The sequence below is a fragment of the Ananas comosus genome, linkage group 6 (genome assembly GCF_001540865.1).
Source record: "Ananas comosus cultivar F153 linkage group 6, ASM154086v1, whole genome shotgun sequence".
Taxonomy (NCBI): domain Eukaryota; kingdom Viridiplantae; phylum Streptophyta; class Magnoliopsida; order Poales; family Bromeliaceae; genus Ananas; species Ananas comosus.
The window spans coordinates 14,468,514-14,490,596 of record NC_033626.1 but is presented as its reverse complement, the minus strand read 5'-3'; the positions used below and the strand labels follow the sequence as shown (position 1 = coordinate 14,490,596).

Here is a 22,083-nt window from a genome sequence, read left to right as displayed (position 1 = left end):
AGATACCATGCTTTTCTTTTTCTTTTTCTTTTCTTTTTTTAATACTTCTCTTACTAATAAATTAATTTGTTATTGACTAAGAAGATATGCTACTTTAGGATGACTAGTTTATTAATCTGTCTCTGAATAAGGTGATATTATTCTAAACTAGGCAGAGAAAGTAGGGCATTGCTCCTCATATGTCGGCAAATGGCGAGACTCCATGAAAATTTTGATGTGGTCCAAAGCCTCTACATATGCACATCAATCATAGAGTGCGTGACTTAAATGTCTACATCACTAACCATGATGGAAGATGACCGATCCTTAGGCTTAGTTTGGTTCGGGTTGAGTAGAAAATTATTTCAAAAATATGTATAAGTTCAGGATTTGTTTGGTTCGGGGTTAAGTTTGGATATATTAGATAGAATAAAAAAAATAGTGGATAGTTATAGATAAAAAAATAATGATATTACCTATTATATTTGAATTTAAATTTTTAAATTTTATATTTAAAATTTAAATTTTAAATATATATTTTTTAAAAATAAAATTTTAAATTTTAAATCTCAAATTATATTAAAACAAGTAGAAGACATATTCATATAGCAAAATACTCGTATAAAAAGAGATTGAAGATATATTCTTCCTGATATAAATTATAATATAATGGTTGAACGTCCTTAATATTATATGAAATATATTATTACTAACTGCTCATGTAATGAATCTTTCAAATATTAAATAGCACTCTTTTGGTTTTCTTCCGTCGTATAAATAACCAAGCTTTAATTAAAAGGCAAAGAAACCATTGCCTTTGATACTTGCTTCTTCTTCTTAACTGATTTGCAAATGGCTAAAGTTATTAAGAATGGTCAATTTTTTTTATTATTATCTTTTTTGAGAGAAGTTAATATACTACTAACTTTATTTAATTTTTTATAAATAAATTTAGTTGGAAATGTGAAGTAAATAGATTTTGAAATTAATCTCGAATTTATTAATCATCAAGTCATTGACCACCTACGCTAAAGATAGACAGCGTTATCAATACAAAGATTTAGTGAATTTGTATACATTCAATGAGTTTCATGGTGAATNGGTAGAGTCCGTGGAGTCGGTAATCACCTTGTAATCTTTTCTCTTAGTGAATTGTTTTTTCACGTGTTGGTCCCGTGGGTTTTTCTCCAAGTTGGAGTTTTCCCACATAAATCTCGGTGTGCTTTTTATTTTCCGCATTTATTTTATTGCATCGAGATTTGTGGTTTTTGGCCTTTCACCTATTCACCCCCCCCTCTAGGTGATAGATACAATCTAGATAGATCCTTGGGCTCCTCAAAACTTTCACTTCCAAATCGATGATTCCATACATTATCTAGAGCATTTAAATTTTTTAAAAATTTAATTTTATAATTTTTTGGCATTATTCACCTTACGATCAAAATATCACAAAATTGATAATTTTTAACGGCCGGTATGAAATATCTATTAGTTTAACAGTGTAAAAGAATTGAAATATATTGATTTTTTTATAGAAAATTCTATTCACTGTCTAGATAAAGATCAATAATTATAATTTTAAATTGAAGGATCCGATCATCTATTTTTAGAACATTGTTCAATTTTGACCATTCATTTTATGCCAGCTTGATAGATTTTATTATAATTTTAAAAAATTACAAAATTTATTTTTTAGAAATTTTAAATACTTTAGCTCATATTTAATGGAGTTGATCGTTAATTTGAAAGTTTCATTATTGAAAATAACTTATGAGTACGAAAAGCTCTGGGCTCTAACTCTACTCTCTCTCTCTCTCTATATATGTATATGCGCATGCATGTATATATATATATATATATATATATATATATATGTAGGGTCCGGCTACTATCCTATTAATAGGATTGGGACCTTTGTCCTATCAAATCGATTTGAATGATCGGAACTTCAAATTGATAATCGGCACCGTTGAAGTTGATCTACACAATTAGAAATGTTTAGAAACCAAATTTTGTATTATTTAAAAATCATTATCAAGTTCATCTTAAGAGTTGAAAAATGAACGGTCATAAATGAATAACCTTCTTAAAATAGAGATTAGACTTCTCAGTTTGTAATTAGAGTTATCAAACATTATCTAAATAGTATAAAAAATTTTCTATTAAAAATTCAAGCAATTTGGATTGCTCTACACCGTTAAACAAGCAAACGGTTCATATAAGCCGTAAAAAATTGTCGATTTTACGACACTTTGATCGCCATGTAAACCATTATCAAAATTTATGAAATTTAGTTTCTAGATATTTCAAATACTCTAGATCAACTTCAACAGCTCTGATCATCGATTCGGAATCTCGATCATAAAGAACAACTTGATAGGATAAGTGCTCCTATTCTATTAATAGGATAGTAGCATTAGAATACATATATATATATATATGTATGTATATATAATATTAGGTACTATTATAGTTATATGTATATAATTATTGATTATATATAAATATATTAGATATGTCATGTGATATAGTATATTATATGTTAATATAGTAATATATATATGTATGTATATATATATTTATAATATAATTAATATATAATATAAGTATTTGATATATTAGTGGTAGGTATAGTATGGATCATAATATTGTCGTATTGGGGTAGTAGGGGCCGGGGGGTGATGGAGGGGGGGTATGGGGAACTATGGTGGGGTCTGCTGGGGGAGTGGGATGTTGGGATTCATCGGGGGATGGGGGAAGGTCTATTGATTGGCTGGCGGGTAGGGGGGCGGGCGGTGGGTGCCGGGGGGGTGGGCCAACCGGGGGCGTGGCGAAAGTTTTGTTTAGATTTCGCGTGGCATTGGTTGAAATTAATGATGGCTTTAGGTATATGGTGGGAAGCGGCGTCTACTGGGGTTGGTTGGAGAGGGGTGTTGGTTGAGTAGTATGTGAGTGCTAGCGACCGGCGTGAGAAATGATTTAAAATGGGGGTAGATTAAACGGCCGGAAAACTTGGTAATCACCAAAGGTGCTCGTGGCTATTATAGCATAATAGGCCCACGACTATATATATATATATATATATATATATATATATATCGATCATGGCTGTGGGTAGGAGAGAGAGTTATTTTGTAAATTACCGTCTTTAAAAGAAATTCTGACGTCGTGCCGACGTGGCGAAAGAAGGATTAGTTTTTCAAATAAAATTTTGAGAGAATTATTTCGTAAATTTTAAAATTCTAGAGGATTGTTTTATAAAAAATGTCCCATTCAGAGACAGCATATAACTTTATATTGGATTTTACTATTTTCCATCCGCCAATTGTGTTAGCAACCATGTAAGAAAAGATGCCTATTGTACAACGATAAGGATGGTGAAGTTGACGTCTTCGTCTCTTTATCTTTCCCTCTTTATATTCGTTTATTGAACAGATAAGTGAGAAAAAAAACTACAATCGCTTTCATCATTGTTGACCAGAATTTAGTTATCCTTACTGGTACATTAAAGCCATATTTCACGGCTTTGTTGAGCTCTAATCATTCCATTGCCCATGTGAATGGATCTAGAAATTAAGGTACGTGTTCTAGCTCTTAATCCAGCCCTCGCACTGCTACGTACTTCCGGATCCAACAGCCCCAGCAATGATCGATGAAGCAGGTAGGAAATCAGGTGACTTTTTAGGATTTTTTTTACAAATAGCCCCCGAGCAATTTTTATTTTAAAAATAGGCCTATCAAAATTAAAATTACAAAAATGGCCCTATCTCTGCCACGCAGGCGCCACGTCAGCGCCACGCAGGCAGAACTAGGGCCAGGGTATTAAGTTGAACACGGTGAATCATTCACCGTGTCTAAACACGGTGAATGGTTCACCGTGTTTCTTACGTATTTTTTGTATATTGAAAAGTGGAATAAGGAGTAGGGATGTCAATAGATATGGATATTCGAAATATTATCCGAATCCAAACCCGAATAAATTATATATATATGTACGTAATTTATTTTTGTTTATTTATACAATATATAAAATATTTAATAATTTTTATTCCTTAGATCTTCATCAAACGGTATAGATTTTTAAAACCCGCTGGGCTGGATGAAGATCTAAGGAATAAAAATTATTAAATATTTTATATATTGTATAAATAAATAAAATTAAATTATATATATATATATATATATATATAATTTATTCGGGTTTGAATTCGGATAATATATCGGATATCCATACCTATTGACATCCCTACCCCTTATTCCAGTTTTCAAAAAATACGTACTAAACACGGTGAACCATTCACCGTGTTTGAACACGGTGAATGGTTCACCGTATTCAACTTAATACACGGGCCCAGCCCTGCCCGCGTGGTGCTGACGTGGCGCCTGTGTGGCAGGCCCAGGGCCATTTTTACAAATTAAATTTTGACATGGCTATTTTTAAAATAAAAATTTGTCAGGGGTCTAATGCAAAAAAAGCCCGACTTTTTATAATATTACATCATGTCGAATTGGACAACCAGTTAAGTTGAAATTTATTAATGCGATCAAGGCACTTTTGTTTATAGGGCCTGGATTAACAAAGGAGCAGAGAATTATACATGTACCTATATTATAGTTTCAACTTAGTTTAAATTACCTCCACGGCAATACTGAAACATTAATCAAATATTAACTATTAGATAATTTTTCAAGAATAACATGATAAAATTGCATTGCATTATACGAGGAAAGATAAAAATTATTATCAATTTAGTGCAATTTAATCTTTCATACAAATTACCTCAAAGTCTTATTATATATGTCGATCATAAAAAAAATCAAACGCTCAACGTATCAAAATCTGTTCTAATCCCACAATAGTATTTCTCTTTTTCATATGCTTTTCCGCCCTTTTCTTTCTCTCTCTAACATCCTCAGGATCTTAATTTACATTTTCTCTCGTCTTTTGGCTGAATTTTGACTGATTCTCTGGCCAAAATTTAGGCAATAGGTCAAATTTTGACTAATTATCATAACAATTTGTCTATTTTGTCTAATTTATTTGTTACGCACTACAATTTTTAAGAACATCCTTCAAATTGAAACTCGATGGATCTAGATGTGGAGGGTTTCGATGTGGTTTGAGGTAGTGCCGGATCGAGAATGGGTTTTGAATGGTTGCTTAATTTTGCGAATAATTTTTGTCATATCTTGTTCTTCAGTTTTGGCCTTGAGAGCTTAAGAGCTAGATTTATTTACTAACTTGTGTATAGGTTTGAAAGACCGATTTATGCATCTGCTTTTTTTTTCGCTTTTTTAAGTTACGAAATTAATCTTCATCTTCATCTTCATCTTCATCTTCTCATAATTAGTTATGAAAGTACTTATTTTTTTTATTCTTTATATGAATATATATATTTTATTAATGAACTAATTTAATAATTAATAACCATTTTTCAATGAATTGCCTACGCCCTCTACTCTAAAAAATTTCGCAGCACTTAATTTCCATCCGTATTATTATGACAAACTGAGTGAGAACTTTGCCTAACAGTAACTATTGAGTTGAAATTAAAATTAAGAGGTGTTAATTAAGAAAAAATAAAATAAAATAAGGCCAAAGGGCTCATTCTCATAATTGTTTGTTGTTGAAGGATTTCATACATTTAATTTAGGGATAATTGTCTATATACTTCTCAAAACTTCAAAAATATCTCATTTATTTATATTTTTTTCTTTTAAATATATCCCTCATATGTTTCTCCGTTATTTTAAAATATTCCTACAATTACTAACCGTTAAGTTAATTAGGGTTAAACATGAGTTAAATATCTATTAGAGTTAAAAAAAAAAATCAAAATGGCTATTTTGCCCTTAATTTAAAGGCAAATGAAAAATGTTGGTGATGGTAGAATGATATATTTGAAAAAAATCAAAAATTAAAATATTTTTCATGCCTCTAATTTAAGAGCAAATAAGAAAAGTTGGTAACGATAAAAAAAAAATATATTTGAAAGGGTAAAATAGTAATTTTATAGAGATAACAGCTATTATTAACAATTCATTAAAAGAATTTAACTCTAGAGATATATTGAAAATTGGTTGGAACTTAAAAAATGCATTTTTAATATTAGTCTTCTAAGAGAGATAAATTAGAAAAAAAAAAATTCAGAGATATATAAACAATTGCCCTATTAATTTAATATATGTTTCTCGAGCATATCCAAGAAAAAATTTGTAAAATTAAAGAATTTTACTTTTACATTGAACTGAATTGTCGAAAGACGTCAACTACAAATTTATATATATAAAAAATATTTTCTATCAGCTTAGTTTATAAGTCACATGTTTGAAACTTCAGAATTTATTTCAAAATTTTTTGCTTTAATGATATTAGAGCTCTTCAAAACCTGAGAGAATATTATTCTGAATAATAAAATTATGCATTTTTAGTGTTTATAATACTTCGGAACTTTTGGGATCTCATAAAAAATACTCATTTTTAGAGAGATCAATAGCTAAATTGACTCTCTCTCTCTCTCTCTCTCTCCATATTACTCCAAAATTATACTCTTTTATAATTTAAAACTAATAACTTATTCAACATATGTGTGCACCCGGTGCACGCAACAGTTTCTCCCTCTCACCAGCACAAAGTCCGAGTAGACGGGATCCGCTCATTGCTAGGGATGTCAATGGGTATGGATATCCGAAATTTTATCCGAACCTAAACCCGAATAAAACGGATATATCCGATGCCAAATGGATATGGATTTGGATATGGATATCAAAAATAGAAATCCGACGGATATGGATTTGACTGTACCCGACCCGAATCTGAACCCGAATTTATTTTGTATTATATATATATATATCAATTTGATGTTATATTTGAATTTGTATTTTAAAAATTTAGATTTAATATAATATATTTTGAAATATTGAAAAAAAAAATAATTGATTTGGGTTCAGATTTTCGGGTTCGGGTTCGGGTTTCGGATATTTGGTCGGGTTCGAATTGGGATATGGATTTTTAAAATCCGTCGGGTTCGGGTTCGGGTTCGGATTCAGGTTCGGGTCTCGGGTTTGGAGTCGGATTCGGGTTCAGGTTTTTAAAAATTCGCCCCGAATCCGACCCGTTGACATCTCTACTCATTGCGGCATTGTGCAATTCATCATCCACTTGCAGTCACCACTACATTGATTTCATAGTACTAAAATTTGCTCTGAATAAATTAATTTTCATTCGAAATAGTCGGCCAACACACCAATACATACCGAAATATTGATGCAAATTTAGAAACAAACTCGTTGTCTATTTGTTATCTTTATAGCTTCACGGTGATTGTTCGAAGGGAAGACGGTTAGAGTGCATTGTATTTAGGAATGTAATGTAGGTCGTGCTAGTCCAGTACGGCCCATATTCATTCGGCCCAAACTTGACGCAGGGTCGACTCAATCCAACATGACTTCAAATCTAGGTCCTGCCATATACACCAAACTATTACGTTTTTAGACCTATGAGCCAGCACAGCCCTCATCTTGTTAGTAGTAGTAGTAGTACAAATCGGACCGTGCCAAACTGGATTTCATGTCTATCCATTAAAGTTTTTTATTTTTTTTAAAAAATAATTCAGCATTGTTATTAGCTCGTTTAATCGGTACGAGCGGTCAATAAGTTTGCTAAATCCCTAAAAAAAAGCTTTATCATAAAAAGATTTGTACTTTTAACAAAGTTTATATTGNCAATATATCCAGATGTTCCCTAACGAATGTGCTTATTGCTATTTTTTTTAACCATAAATTGAGGGAGTGTCAATAAAATGGTTTTGATAATTGCTAATTAACGACAATGTTAAAAGGTCAAAAACACACACACAAATAAAAAATAAAAAAAATAGCAATAAGCACATTCGTTAGGGAACATCTGGATATATAGAAGAATAAGCAACATAGAATTTTCAGCTCTTATTAATCCCCATCTTATTTAATCATGGATATTAATTAAGTTTAGCGGGCAAATTCTAATTAAAGAAAAACCCATTTATTGTCATGCCTCCATCAACCGTGATAGTTTGTCCGGTGATATAAGAAGCTGCCGGGAGGCAAAGGAATGCCACCGCTGATGACACCTCCTCGGGCTTCGCAACTCGCCCGACCGGCGTGCAAGATCGAATCTTTGCCAGTGTCTGCTCGTCGAGATACTGCGAAGAGTATAAATAGAGCTACGATGAGATATCTGAAATAACCAAGTACTCTAAAACTTTTTAAGATATTCAAGAATAGTATTTTTAATATTTTATATCCAGCCGGGTCATCCAAATGGCTCCAATTAATGATGGTTCTAGGAGTTTTGGACTAAAGCATATATATGAACACCATAGTTTTTTTTTTTTTTCTTTTTATTGTGTCATAAGTTAATAGTTTTTGTAGTAAAATCTGCTGCTAATTTAAAATTAGGAATTGAGTTTAAGAATGATCCGATAGGGTTTCGTACTTTGGACTGGTTTTGATCAAACCCACAATCTCAGGGAAAGGTCCAACTCTAATCCCACACAACAAATCACACCTTTTAACTCATGGTTATAGCCCCCCTATTCTTTAGGGAATCATGAGAGACTTAGAACATGTTGATTTATATTATTCTTTGTCCTTATTTACTGTTCTATCCAGAGCAGTTTGGGACGAAAACAGGATTTTATAAATTTTGATAAATCGGAGCGAATCAAGAGACGAAAGGAATCCTCTGTTTACTGCTCCATTCTTTTAGCGGATAGGGTGCGGAGAGGGGTCCTCCACTTATTATTATTATTTCATTCTCAGTGGGTCTGAATGAGAGCTCCATTGACTAAGATCCATTTGCATGCTAGTTTGCACAGCAACCTCTAGGAATCTAAAAAAAAATAAAAATAAAGTAAAAGCAAAAAATAAAAAATAAAAAAAGAATGAGCGAGAAAGCTACAACTGACCGGAGCAACTAAGGGAGTCATCGTAAACCAAGGAGCGACACAGTTAGCCCGAATGTTGTCCTTGGCCCACTCACATGCCAGATTCTTCGCCAGCTGGTTAATTGCTCCTGCGTTACAATGCAAAGTTTGATGATCACAACAATGAGATCATAAGTTCAAATTCTTCAAAAACTAACAACTCTTACCTTTAGTTGCAGCGTAAGGGGTCCCGTAAGGTACAGCGACGATACCGGCGACAGAAGAGGTGAAAACGATCGAGCCGCGTCCTGACTCCTTCAGGAGTGGATGCGAGAGCTGGCTGAGATGATAGCCTGATTCAAAGTTAGTGGCCCATATGTGCGCAGTATCCTCTTCACTGTACTCTATAGTTGGTTTTACTATGACTGTTCCTGCATTGTTTACCTGCATATCAATTAATGACATGTACAGTACATTATCAGAAAAATATTACATATAAATATCAAAAGTATTATTCGTTGATAATTTGAATATTTAAAAATAAAAAAGAGGCCTTGTCATGTTGTTCTACTTGCGTTTAGCATTTCTCAAAAAAAAGAAAAAAAAAAAAAAAAAAGTATATGCACATTTTATTATAGTTAAAATTTAGGTATTTAAAAAAATTGTTAAAACAAAGTCTCAAATTTTAGCCTTTTGAAAGCTCTAGTATAAAATGTACTCCTATATTAGAAGCGTAGAGATAATATTGCTATGTTCAAAAAATAATATATAAGATCAAAAACTTTTGTGCCACGGATACCACCATGTCAATCATAATTCATAAATTACTTTTTCTAGCTCATCCCAAATTTTCTTAAGATAATTAACTGTGGACATATTTATAAAAAGTTATTGAGTTTTATATTTATTCTTTATTTCAAGGGATAATATCTAGAATATCTTTCAAAATTTTTAAAAATTTCTTAAATATTTAAGATTAATCAAAATAATTTTATTAATTTTTTCAAAAATTAATTAATTTTAAAAAAAATATTTTAAAATAGAAGATAAATAATTTTTTTTAAAAAAATCATGAATATATAAACAAAATGCCCCATATTTCAAATATACCTTTTGAAAGTTTTTTATTTTTCTAATATTCACATGTTAAAGGCCTATTTAAAAATTTTTAAAATTTGAACAAATAGATTTGAAAATGCAGTATTTTTTTAGGGATAAATATAAAAGCCAGAAATTATCCTAATTTTTCTATTCGAAAACCTATAACCTATTACATGTGGATTGATCGGAGAACAAGATTCAATTCTAAAAACATGTAGTACTTAATTACAAGGTGACCCACATATATAGCTTGGAAAAAAAAAAGAAAAAAGAGAGGAAAAAAAAAACTTCAAATACAATTCATGTGGTTTTGTACTTTTTTATTATTGTACTAAGTAATTTAAAATGTATCAATTTTGTATCTTATAATTTTATTTTTCTTTGTTTATTATCACGTCTACTAATTTTTTTTGGCCAATTTGCATAAAAAATTCACTTATTTTGGGCTTTTGCAAAACCGGGCCACCTTTTTCGTTTTTGCAGATTCGGTCTGCTTTTTCAGTAAACTAACCAAAATACCCTTTTTACTTTTTCTCTTTCCTCTTTCTCTCTCCTCTTCGTTTCTCTCGTTCTTTTTTTTTTTCTCGCCGGCAGAGCCGAGGCGGAAACGGTCCGTCTCGCCTCTCACCCTCATTCTCTCACCCTCGCCCTCACTCTTACCCTCGTCCACGCACCCCCCACCTTCCTTGCCTCTAACCCCGCCAAGGCCGCGCCGCGACTTTTTTTTTTTTGCTTTTTTCTTTTCTTTTCTTCTCTGACTCTTCTCCACCGTCTCCGACGACGACGCCTCTCTCGTCCTTCCCCGCCCTTCTCATCTCTCCCTCTCCCTCATTCTCTGCCGCCTCCAACGACGATGCATCTTCGCCGGCGCCGACGTCGACACCGTGGAGGTCACTGCGGCGCTACAGGCTCGGAGCGGGGGTCCTTAGGGCGTCTGTCGCCGGCACCGTGGTGTTGGCAGAGAGGGTGACAAAAAAAAATTATAGAAAAAATAAAAAAAAATAAAGATAAAAAATTTATAAAAAGAAGATGAACATGAAATTGCATCGTTAACTGTAAAAAAATTATAAGGTGCACTACTTAAGATGTAAACTGCAGCTTTAAGATGAAAGCTACACTCTTTAAATGAAAATTACACTCTTTGAGAGATATTTACACTGTTCTCTTCTTTTACACTCTTTCAGATGTAAACTGCATCCATTAAGATGAAAGTTACACTCTTTAAACAAAAGTTGCACTGTTTTTCTCTTGTTGAACTATTTCATCTCTGTTACACTATTTTTATCTTAAACTGCACCCTTTTAAGAGATATTTATATGTTTCTCCTCTTGTTGCACTGTTTCTTCTCTTGTTGCACAATTTCTGTGTAAACAAGAGGAGAAATAGATGCAACAGGAGAAATGTGCAAAGAGGAGAACAGTGCAAAAGAGAAGAAACTGTACTGTTTTAAGAGATATATATAATGTTTCTCCTCTTGTTGTACCATTTCTGTGTAAACAAGAGGAGAAATAGTGCAACAGAGGAGAAATGCACTATTTTAAGAGATATATCTACTGTTTCTTCTCTTGTTGTACTGTTTCTCCTCTTGTTGCATCATTTCTGTTAAACAATAGGAGAAATAGTGCAACAAGAGAGAAACAATGCAATAAAAGGAGAAACTGCACCCTTTAAGAGATATTTATCTGTTTCTTCTCTTGTTTGTTTGTTTCTCCTCTTGTTGCACCATTTCTGTGTAAGCAAGAGGAGATAGAAACATAGGGCCAACAAGAGGAGAAACAGTGCAACAAGAGAAGAAACAGTATAAATATCACTTAAAAGGATGCAGTTTAAGATAAAAAATAGTATAATTTTCGTTTAAAGAGTATAATTTTTATCTTAAAGCAGCAGTTTACATCTTAAATAGTGCAACTTATAATTTTTTTTTGTAATTAACGATATAATTTCATCTTCATCCTTCTTTTTATATAATTTTTTATCTTTATTTTTTTTTCTGTTTTTTCTATAATTTTTTTTGTCACCTTTTCTGCCAACAGCTACAACGCCGGTGACGACGCCGCTAAGGACCCCCCGCTGCGAAACTGTAGCGCCGTAGTGACCTCTACGGTGTCGACGTCGGCGCCGCCGAAGATAAATCGTCGTCGGAGGCGGCAGAATGAGAGAGAGGGAGAGATGAGAAGGGCGGGGAAGGGCGAAAGGCGTTGTCGTCGGAGACGGTAGAGAAGAGTCGGAGAAGAAAAGAAAAGAAAAAAGTAAAAAACAAAAAGTCGCGCCACGGCCTTGGCGGGGTCGGAGGCGATGAAGGTGGGGGGTGCATGGATGTGGGCAAGGGCGAGGGTGAGGGCGAGAGTATGAGGGTGAGAGGCGAGACGGACCGTTTCTGCCTCCGCTCCGCCTCAGCTCTACCGGCGAGAAAAAAAAAAAGAACGAGAGAAACGAAGAAGAGAGAGAAAGAAGAAAGAGAAAAAGTAATAAGGGTATTTTGGTCAGTTTGCTGAAAAAGCGGATCGAATCTGCAAAAACGAAAAAGGTGACCCGGTTTTGCAAAAGCCTAAAATAAGTGAATTTTTTATGCAAATTGGCCATTTTTTTTCGTTAAATCAGTGACAAAGTTCAAACTAAAAAATATTAAAGTGAATATTCGATAAATCTAGATAGGGTATTTCAAATTTTTTACATATAATTTAACGAAATGTTAATGAAGGAGCTAGAAATCACGAGATACTAAATTGATACACTTTAAAACACATTATACTAAAATAAAAAAATGCGAAATTACAGGGATGATATTTAAAATTTATCTAAAAAAAAATGATGAGACTCACAAGTATGTTGAGTTTTCCGGCGAAGAGGGAGGCCACCTTCTTCATGAGCTGCTCGCGCTGCTCCCGCGACGACACATCACAGACGGATCCGGTCACTCGCAGGTAACCCATCCCCTTCCACTGCTCTACGCACGACCGCAGCTCCGCTTCGTCCAGTGTGCACGTGTGCACTGCCGCCCCAAAGCTCAGTAGCTCCTCCACCACCGCATGGCTTCACACATGCGTACGTACATGCATATTATTTCTCAATTATATATAAATTATATATTTTTTATAAAATAATAGTAAAAATAATTCTGTTAATATAAAATGTGTAGGAAAAAAAAAACGAAGACTAGAGGTTACCCAATTCCTCCGGTACCTCCGGTGACCAGAGCGGTCATTCCATGGAGAGACCATCTCTCTTTGCCTTTCTTACTCTCTATTTCCTCCATTTTTTTTTAATTTTTTTTATTTTCTGTTTGGTGGCTGGGTGTGTATCGATCCATTACCTTAGCTTTCCTTTTATAAGGCCGAAATTGTAGAGAGATCCCTCAACTAATGGGTATCTCAAATTTGCTTTTTTTTTTTTAGGGGGTTATTATATCGATATTTCTTTAGTTTCTAATTTTTATTATTTCAATTGTTTTACTTGGATATAATAAAATTTGGAATTAATTTCTTGCAGATTCTTGCAAATATAGTAAATAACAAATATATTCCTACAAAATTTATTTTTTATATATATTTTTGTAAAAATCTTGATATTTTCAAATATGTCCATACCGTTAAAATACGTTAGAAAAATTTAGTTAACCATAGGTTAAATACTTAACCCTAATTAATTTTTGATATTTTTATTCTTTTATATTATATTGTTATGGTTTTTGAAGAGATATATTTGTGATGACAAAATTGAGAATATAAACAATTTTCGAATGGTAACAAATCAGAGGTATATATATTTAAAAATATTAGAACTTTTACAGATATAGTATATAAAAGTTGAACTTTGTAGAAATATATTTGACATTTACTATGTTTGCAGGCTATATGAAATTAGCCCTAAAATTTAACTATTATACTGATTATCAGTTGTTAAGTATTTTATTTTTAAGAAATTAAAATTTAATAAATTTATTGAAATTATTGAAATTTTTTGGTCAATAATTGAAGTGCTAGAATACATATACCCACGTGGAAAACGCACATCTTCGTTGGAGGGCGACAAAGGAGTACTATCGATAGTACCAATCAATCAACTTACATATACTATCGATAGTACCAATCAATCAACTGGCATATCCCAAACACAATCATTTGGAATGATTAGTGAGCCTATCTAATATAATTGGATAAAATTTTAATAATTAGTATCAAAAATTTAAAATTAAAATTTTATTACTTTACACCCTGTTTGGAATGGAAACAAGACGGGGGATAAGGGGTATCCCCCCCTTGTACCCAAACACAATGGGGGGGGGGGGGGGGGGGGGGGCACTTTTCCACCCCAACTGGTACAAGTCCCCCCTTGTACCAGGTAGAGAGAGAGAGAGAGAGAGATTTAATTTTAATTTAATTTTAATTTTAATTTAATTTTAATTTCTAAAATTTATAATTTAGTTTTTTAAAATTAAATTTATAATTTTAAATTATAAATTTAATGTTTAAATTATAAATTTGATATTTATAATTTTTAAATTTTAAATTTAATTTTTAGATTTAAAATTTAAAATTTTATATTTTATATCTTTCAAATTTAAATTGATTTAAATTTAAAATTTGATATTTAAAATTTAAATTTGAAAATTATAAGTTTTAATTTTAATTTCAAATTTAAAATTAAAAGTTAAAATTTTAATTTAAAATTATTAGTTTAAAATGTTAAATTCAATTATAGAGGTAAAATTATTATTTCTATCAGGGGGGCCTTGTTCCACCCAACTGGTACAAGTCCCCCCTTGTACCAGTTGGGGTGGAACAAGGGGTAGAACACTTGTTCCACCCCTCCCGGGTAGAGAGAGAGAGAGAGAGAGAGAGATTTTTAATTTTAATTTTAATTTCTAAAATTTATAATTTAGTTTTTTAAAATTTAAATTTATAATTTTAAATTATAAATTTTAATGTTTAAATTATAAATTTGATATTTATAATTTTTAAATTTTAAATTTAATTTTTTAGTTTTAAAATTTAAAATTTTATATTTCATATCTTTCAAATTTAAATTTGATCTTAAATTTAAAATTTGATATTTAAAATTTAAATTTTGAAAATTATAAGTTTTAATTTTAAAATTTAAAAGTTAAAATTTTTAATTTAAAATTATTAGTTTAAAATGTTAAATTCAATTATATAGGTAAAATTATTATTTCTATCTATAACTACCAACTATTCCGCATTATTCTCAGATTTTTATCCAAATATAATTTTTCTAGTTCCAGCTTATACTTACATTTTCATCCAAACAAAAAAATACTCTTGTTCTTACGAAAATTCATTCTTGTACTTATTCCCGGTATAACTAGTTATTGCTTATACCCGATCCAAACGAAGAGTTAGAAAATTAAAGGAAAAGACTTGCACATAGAGCGTACTACTAGGGGTAAATATTTGCTGTGAAGGCTCATACGGCCCTTTTATTCACCGCGAGCAACACGCAAACAAACGAAAATGAGCCCAACATTTAATAATGCGAGGCCCAATGCGGAGCTAGGGCCTTGATCGGCTTTACTTGTTACTTGTTTGTAAGACCCAGCTCCTTAGACCTCTATGGTTCCACGTTGATTGAAGATCCGCAATCGTGAATACGTGTGGCCGGCGACACGTGTCAGATTTACACGCTATCGAAGCTAGCGTGCTAACCGGGACAAAAAAAGGGTCGAGCTCGAGGCCGCTGTTCCCCGGATTTCGCTCGTGTGAGCACTACGAAAAAAGGGAGAAGGCGAACGGGCTCTCCGCATGGCACGGCGTGCGTGCGGGGCACGCTCGCCACAAGTGTCGAGTTATTTAAACACCTACCCCGCGACTAACATAGGCGGTGGCGGTGCACACGTGTGCGCGCCTCAGCAGTCAGCACTAGTTAGTTGCATTAAGAGGACTAAACGATTGGGCCGGGGTTGATGGACAACCCACATATCCTCACCTAAGACACTAATTAGTCTTATTATTTTATATGTTAATTACATCTGTATATATATGGAATCATCGCATAGTAAGAACTTAGTACGTACGATCATTGTGCTCTATGCTGGTACCAATAATAAATATGAATACGAAAGAGGTATGCTAGTGAGCTAGTCGATTATGATACTTCTTCGAAAGTTCATATATTATGTACGCGTACATTCATTTAATCCTAAATTGCTAATTGATTAATCCATCACAAAAGACTCGATACTTCTATAACACATGGGCGAATTAATATTGTAAGTTGACTTTTCGCCAACTTACTCCGTCCTAGTCCTACTAAGCTATTCAGGATGTACAGTAGTGCCAGTATTTTCTACATAATGTTTGATGAAATAAACTTTAGTCAACTGTGCATCAAGTAAACTAGCATAGAGTAAATATGATACATGGATATACATACATACATACATACATACATATATATATATATATATATAGAGAGAGAGAGAGAGAGAGAGAGAGAGAGAGAATTGAGGTAGAATACTTTTAGAAGCACCACCCTCTTGGTGCTTCTAAGTTTCTAATCCTTAGATCTACTTCTTGATTACTAATAGTTTTTGAATCAAACACTATTTCACCTATCATCACCTAACATAATCAACTCAACCTCACATCTCTCCATCCAATGATTAAAAATTCAAAAGCACTACCTCTATGGTACTTTTGAGAGTATTCTAGCTATATATATATATATATATATTTCTTTCACAGTAGATAATTAATGTTAAAGACCTCTAGCTTTTTTCTTAATGCGTGGTTACCAACCTTATTATGTTGAGCTAATTAATCTCTAGCGTGTCTTGAGATCGCCCGTCACACTGAAGATCGGTTTCAAACCTACCCTTTCTTGTGCTTCTCAAATGTGACACGTTCCCATGATCACTTCCTTCGCCCCACAATAATATATAACCCAAATAGTATTCCGAATCTCCCATGTATAGTTGTCAAATGGGTCGCCGGAGTTACTACAACAGAGTTAGCCGGAGATGGCACCGCCCCACGAGAGGCTTCCGGTTGAGTTCCATTCGCTTCTCCGTACTCCGGCTGCGAGTTGTCAAGCTGCTAACTCTCTTCAGTCTCTTGAATCGTTGCGTGCAGAGAGTAAGGAAAGGAATAAAGACAGGTTTCAGCAGTTCATCGAGGAGTTGCAGCAGGAGTAGCAACAGAAGAGCTTTGGTAGTCTGGGAAGGGCAGCCGGAGTTTATATCGGGATTGTGCGTGAGATCGAACTCTTTCTACGCGGAGGCAATCACAGATTGCTTGGAGTTCATAAAGAGAACGTCGATGCCGATTAGTGAATGTGCAGCAGTCTCCATCGGCCAATAAATTTCGAGCTCTCTTTTGTCTTTTTAAACATGTTTGCAACGGTTCTCCAGGAACCTCGTTAATTCTGCTTTTGTTTCTTCTGTACTTGTTGGTTCTGAAACCCGGTTTGGAAAATTAGTCAGGAAAGTTAAACAAAAGATGTAAATTAAGAAACTGCAACTTTTTTGCTTCGCTTACTCGAAATATATATGTGTATAAATGTAATGCCGTTTAAAATTCATGTTTCTACTCTCATCTATTTTTTCAAGTCAATAGTGGCTACGGTTTATCTTCTATTTCTCGTAATTCTTTAGCCATTTTAGAATTAACTAATTCTGCCCAGAAGTTGCAAGGAAACTTCCCCCAGGAAGGAATCATCGGCGGCTCGATTGTTGAGTTCACAAACCGCAACTGGAGAGGGATGGGGCAATTAGGTCCTAGTACATCGTTCGGCCTATTTGACTTCAAATTCGGCCCAATTTAGAACCAGATGACATTGAGCTCATCGAAGCTTGGTAAGATCAGGGCCTATGTTGGGTCCGGCCTGTTACTTTGGCCCATCAGATGGAAGGCTCAATCGAATTTAAGCCCAACGATAGCTCAAACTCGGAGCGGAATATTTCAATATTCAACACGGCAAAGTACATTGACGGTCAATGCGGCCGAAGGTGTTCTTTAATCCCCAACCCTTGATGAGCTTCCGCTCCAAGCTCGCGGCTCTCCTCGACAAAGCCCGCTCCGTTACCGGCACCGCCCCTCCTCCTCCTCCTCCTCCTCCTCCTCCTCCAAACCCTAATCCACCACCTCTCTCCTCTCCCATGGAGGACGGAGGCGCCGTCCCCGTGACCCGCCGCACCCGGCTCTGCATCATCGGCAGCGGCCCCGCCGCGCACACCGCGGCGATCTACGCGGCGCGCGCCGAGCTGCGGCCGATCCTCTTCGAGGGGTGGCTCGCCAACGACATCGCGGCGGGGGGCCAGCTCACGACCACCACGGACGTCGAGAACTTCCCGGGCTTCCCCGAGGGCATCCTCGGCCTCGACCTCATGGACCGTTGCCGCGCCCAGTCCCTCCGCTTCGGCACCACCATCCTCACCGAGACCGTCAACTCCCTCGACCTCTCCTCGCGCCCCTTCCGCGTCCTCTCCGACTCCACCGCCGTCGAGGCCGACGCCGTCATCGTCGCAACCGGCGCCGTCGCCCGCCGCCTCCGCTTCCCCGGCTCCGACCGCTTCTGGAACCGCGGCATCTCCGCCTGCGCCGTGTGCGACGGCGCCGCTCCGATCTTCCGCGACCGCCCCATCGCCGTCGTCGGGGGCGGCGACTCCGCCATGGAGGAGGCCAACTTCCTCACCAAGTACGGCTCCAGGGTCTACATCGTCCACCGCCGCGACACATTCCGCGCCTCCAAGATCATGCAGGCCAGGGCCCTCGCAAACCCTAAGATCGAGGTCCTCTACAACTCCCAAGTCGTGGAAGCCTACGGGGAAGGGGATAATGGTCCGTTGGCTGGGGTGAAGGTGAAGAACGTCGTCACCGGAGAGGTGTCCGATCTCAAGGTGTCGGGCCTCTTCTTCGCTATCGGCCACGAGCCGGCGACCAAGTTTCTAGGGGGGCAGCTCGAGCTCGACTCTGATGGGTACATCGTGACCAAGCCCGGATCGACGCATACGAGCGTGAAAGGGGTGTTTGCTGCAGGGGACGTGCAGGACAAGAAGTATCGCCAGGCCGTCACCGCGGCTGGATCAGGTAACAAAATGCCTCCCTTTCTTTGATTGCCCTTTCCCTTCTTACCGCTCATCTTATGAATTGTTACAATGCTATCATGTTGTTGCTGGTTTGATTCTGTCAAGTTATTCGCCGTTGTTGCTATGTCGTATTGTGTTGTATATCTCATTTAATGTTATAGCTCACACTTCCAGTTTACAAGTAGATGTCGGATGGGAGATATGCTCATCGTAGGAAATGTAGGGAAGCAAACAGAATGCAGATGCACCCACCCGGTGCCAGGAACGCAAAGAACTTGTTTCTTTCTTTACTGTAAATAGCCATGCCCTTTAATTAAGAATTCACCTTTTGTTCATCTAATCCTCAAGCAATCGTTCCTTTCCAATGGCTTCTTTCACTATGATCTAACATTTTTGGTTGTAACTCCAGCCTTTTGGCTGTTTCATTGTTCTCGTGTAGAAGAAACTAGATTCATCTTGCTGTTAGCAGGCATATAAAAGAAGCCTTACTGTGTGCCTTTTCAGATATCATATTACTACTAAAAATACAAGCATGCATTAGACATTGGTTGCTTAAATTGATTAGTCATTAAGTAGAGTGTTTGTTAGTTGTTCCAATTGAGCGTGTGCCCAAACTTTTGCGGCCCTGGTCCACCCAAATTTGATGAATTCAGCCTTCCTTACAAGCATAATTTCTTGAATTGAGAACCAGTGGAGCAAACCTAGTGTTGACTCCCGAGTAAGCGAAGAGTCTCAGAACACAACCGCGGAGTTGGCACTGTCATTATGCTTCTTAGGCCTTGAGCTTAGAAGCTAGAAGCACATTTCACTTTCGGGCTGTATAGGGATAAGGAAGTTGGATTATAGTGAAGGAGGATCCAGCTCAACTCCAGGTTAGGCCAAGGCCAGGCTTGAGCCAGTGTTAAGTATTAATGCTTAGCTCATGAATCTGTTGTGTTGAGATGCTAGTTTAAAGATTTTTTTTAGTCATGTAAGTTAAACATAACATCAGTAAGCTTATCCATTCAATTTAGCTAGAGTTTTTTTTTTTTTTTCCTTTTCTCCTCCATCATCTTCTTCTTCATTTTTAGTTATTGACTACAACAACAGGATTAGTATATAATGCCTTCCACTGAATGTCACAGGGTGCATGGCTGCTTTGGATGCTGAGCACTACCTTCAGGAGATTGGATCTCAGGAGGGAAAGAGCGATTGACTATTTACAGATAAAGTTGCCGACGCTTCAAAGATTTCAGCAGTGGCTACAAAAGCTAATCTCTGAAGCACAACTATTTCATCTTTATGAATTGATCCTTTTGCTTCTCAGTTGTCTTTCTAGAGGGTGGTAAACCTGTCAGTATCTATTCAATCACTATACACATTGATTTTACATTTGGGCCCAGGCTACCGATGCCCTGATAGTTCCTATGAAAAGGAAGAAATTTAATCTTTGTCATCACATATTTGATGAGCCCCTATCAGAGGACCTTTATCAAAAATTGTAGTTTGATATGTGCCAGTTGATTGCTTTTATAATTAAAATCTGTTTGTTAAGATGCATTCCTCTTGTGCATAAATTAACTATAGTTAGTGTTTCTCCTCCATATATTGCCTATGTATTGTGGCTTTTTCTTCAAGTTTCTGACATTAGCTACAATAATAGAAGATGGTACAACGACCAGGTTCAGTTTACACACACCTTTATTCTGAATGTTTTGATCCAACTGCTTACATATGAGATTCCTATGGAAATTCTGGGTTTTATACTTTCTGATTCTGTCAAGCAAGCCTCTTTGGATGCGTATTATTTTGTGAGCAGAATAGAAATTGTCTTTTGTGATAACAACAGGACAGTTTGACCGTTTGATAATTTTTATCAGGACAGTTTGACCGATTGATAATGTGAAATTTTGGTCTGCGTACAAGGTGATTGATTGTATGTAAAGAATTATGATTTAGAGATTACCTTTTGTTTTGGATTGATCGTGTATCTAAAGAATTATGATTTAGAGATCAACTTTTGTTTTGGATTGATTGTATTTAAACTTTATTCACTCCAGAGGATATGATGGTTCCCTGATATGAAGAATAGAAGGGGCAATATTCGATTCAGTGCCATCGTCACCGACTGGATATATCTTTCAGCTGAGGAGCTGTTTGAAACGACAAAGTGGAAGGTGGAAGCTGGTGATTCCACAAACTTGGAGGAGGCGGAAGTCATTGCGACGTGCAGCCGCTTCGCATGGGCTGTGAGAAGAGGTCGCAAGCTCCGCTACAGCTGGAGCTTGCAACTTCGCCTCTCGCCTGCGGGATATCGAGATCAGAGTACGGCCTAAAGTCGCCTGTTTGTGGAGGTCGGGTTTCATCCAACCAAAAACACTGAGGCGGCATAACGGGGCGTGAAACTGGGCTAGGGGTGGTTTTTTTTTTAAACATTGTGCCCCGTTAACGTGGGTATAATAATAACAACTGGTCCAGTTGGTTGGGCGGGCTTGGCCGAGTTCGAAGCGCAAACTTCAACCCGTCTGTGGCCTTTTTTTGGGTGGGGATTTAGTTTCTGAGTTGGAACTCCACTAGGGATGTGGGTCAAGTAAGGATGGCAGGGACCAGTTCTCCAGTAGAAGAAAATGCAATAAAATGAAATAAAAACGAGTCAAATGAGCAGGAAGCTGAACTTCACATGTGAGTCATGTTGGCCCTACCAACCTTGTTCGCTACTAGTGTTTGAGATGTATATATACTGCTGATTTCTTCGATCGTGTTACACGGTGTATCAATTCCGAAGCGTTTCTTGCGTTGGTCACGCTCTACTTTGTCCCTATGCCTCCTTAGCGTGTTTTGAATGTCCAAATTTGGCACAGGAGATCTGCCTACCCTAATTTTGGTCATTACCTCTAAGGTTCATAATGATTGTTTTATCGAAAAGCAATACTGCGAAGGAGATCGAAAAGCAATACTGCGAAGGAGAGCTGGCGCATCAGCAGGTCAATCTCACATGCAATATTTCTCGTGTCAAATTAATAGAATTTTAATAAATTTAAGCAAAAATTATGTCGGAATAAATTAAGTTTTAGC

At 35.9% G+C, this 22,083-nt stretch overlaps 3 protein-coding genes across 5 annotated transcripts; 2 read left to right on the top strand and 1 right to left on the bottom strand.

The window, feature by feature from the left end:
* LOC109711307 (tropinone reductase homolog At5g06060-like) lies at positions 7,893-13,272 on the bottom strand. The gene is made up of 5 exons (XM_020234281.1): positions 13,154-13,272; positions 12,809-13,019; positions 9,113-9,329; positions 8,928-9,034; positions 7,893-8,162 (listed from the first exon to the last, which is right to left on the bottom strand). The coding sequence occupies exons 1-5, from the start codon at positions 13,240-13,242 to the stop codon at positions 7,983-7,985; spliced, it is 804 nt and encodes a 267-aa protein (XP_020089870.1). The 5' UTR covers positions 13,243-13,272; the 3' UTR covers positions 7,893-7,982.
* LOC109711310 lies at positions 16,942-17,456 on the top strand. The gene is made up of 2 exons (XM_020234285.1): positions 16,942-16,989; positions 17,075-17,456. The coding sequence occupies exons 1-2, from the start codon at positions 16,963-16,965 to the stop codon at positions 17,300-17,302; spliced, it is 255 nt and encodes an 84-aa protein (XP_020089874.1). The 5' UTR covers positions 16,942-16,962; the 3' UTR covers positions 17,303-17,456.
* On the top strand, positions 17,917-21,767 carry LOC109711711 (thioredoxin reductase NTRB-like). 3 transcript variants are annotated; one of them, XR_002216667.1, is made up of 3 exons: positions 17,917-19,030; positions 20,154-20,934; positions 21,069-21,767. XR_002216667.1 is itself a non-coding variant. In XM_020234885.1 (2 exons), exons 1-2 carry the CDS (start codon positions 17,938-17,940, stop codon positions 20,222-20,224), a joined length of 1,164 nt encoding a protein of 387 aa, XP_020090474.1. In that variant the 5' UTR covers positions 17,917-17,937; the 3' UTR covers positions 20,225-21,767. The 3 variants fall into 3 exon arrangements, 1 of the variants encoding a protein (XP_020090474.1); XR_002216666.1 differs by having other exon boundaries at positions 20,154-20,944; XM_020234885.1 differs by having other exon boundaries at positions 20,154-21,767.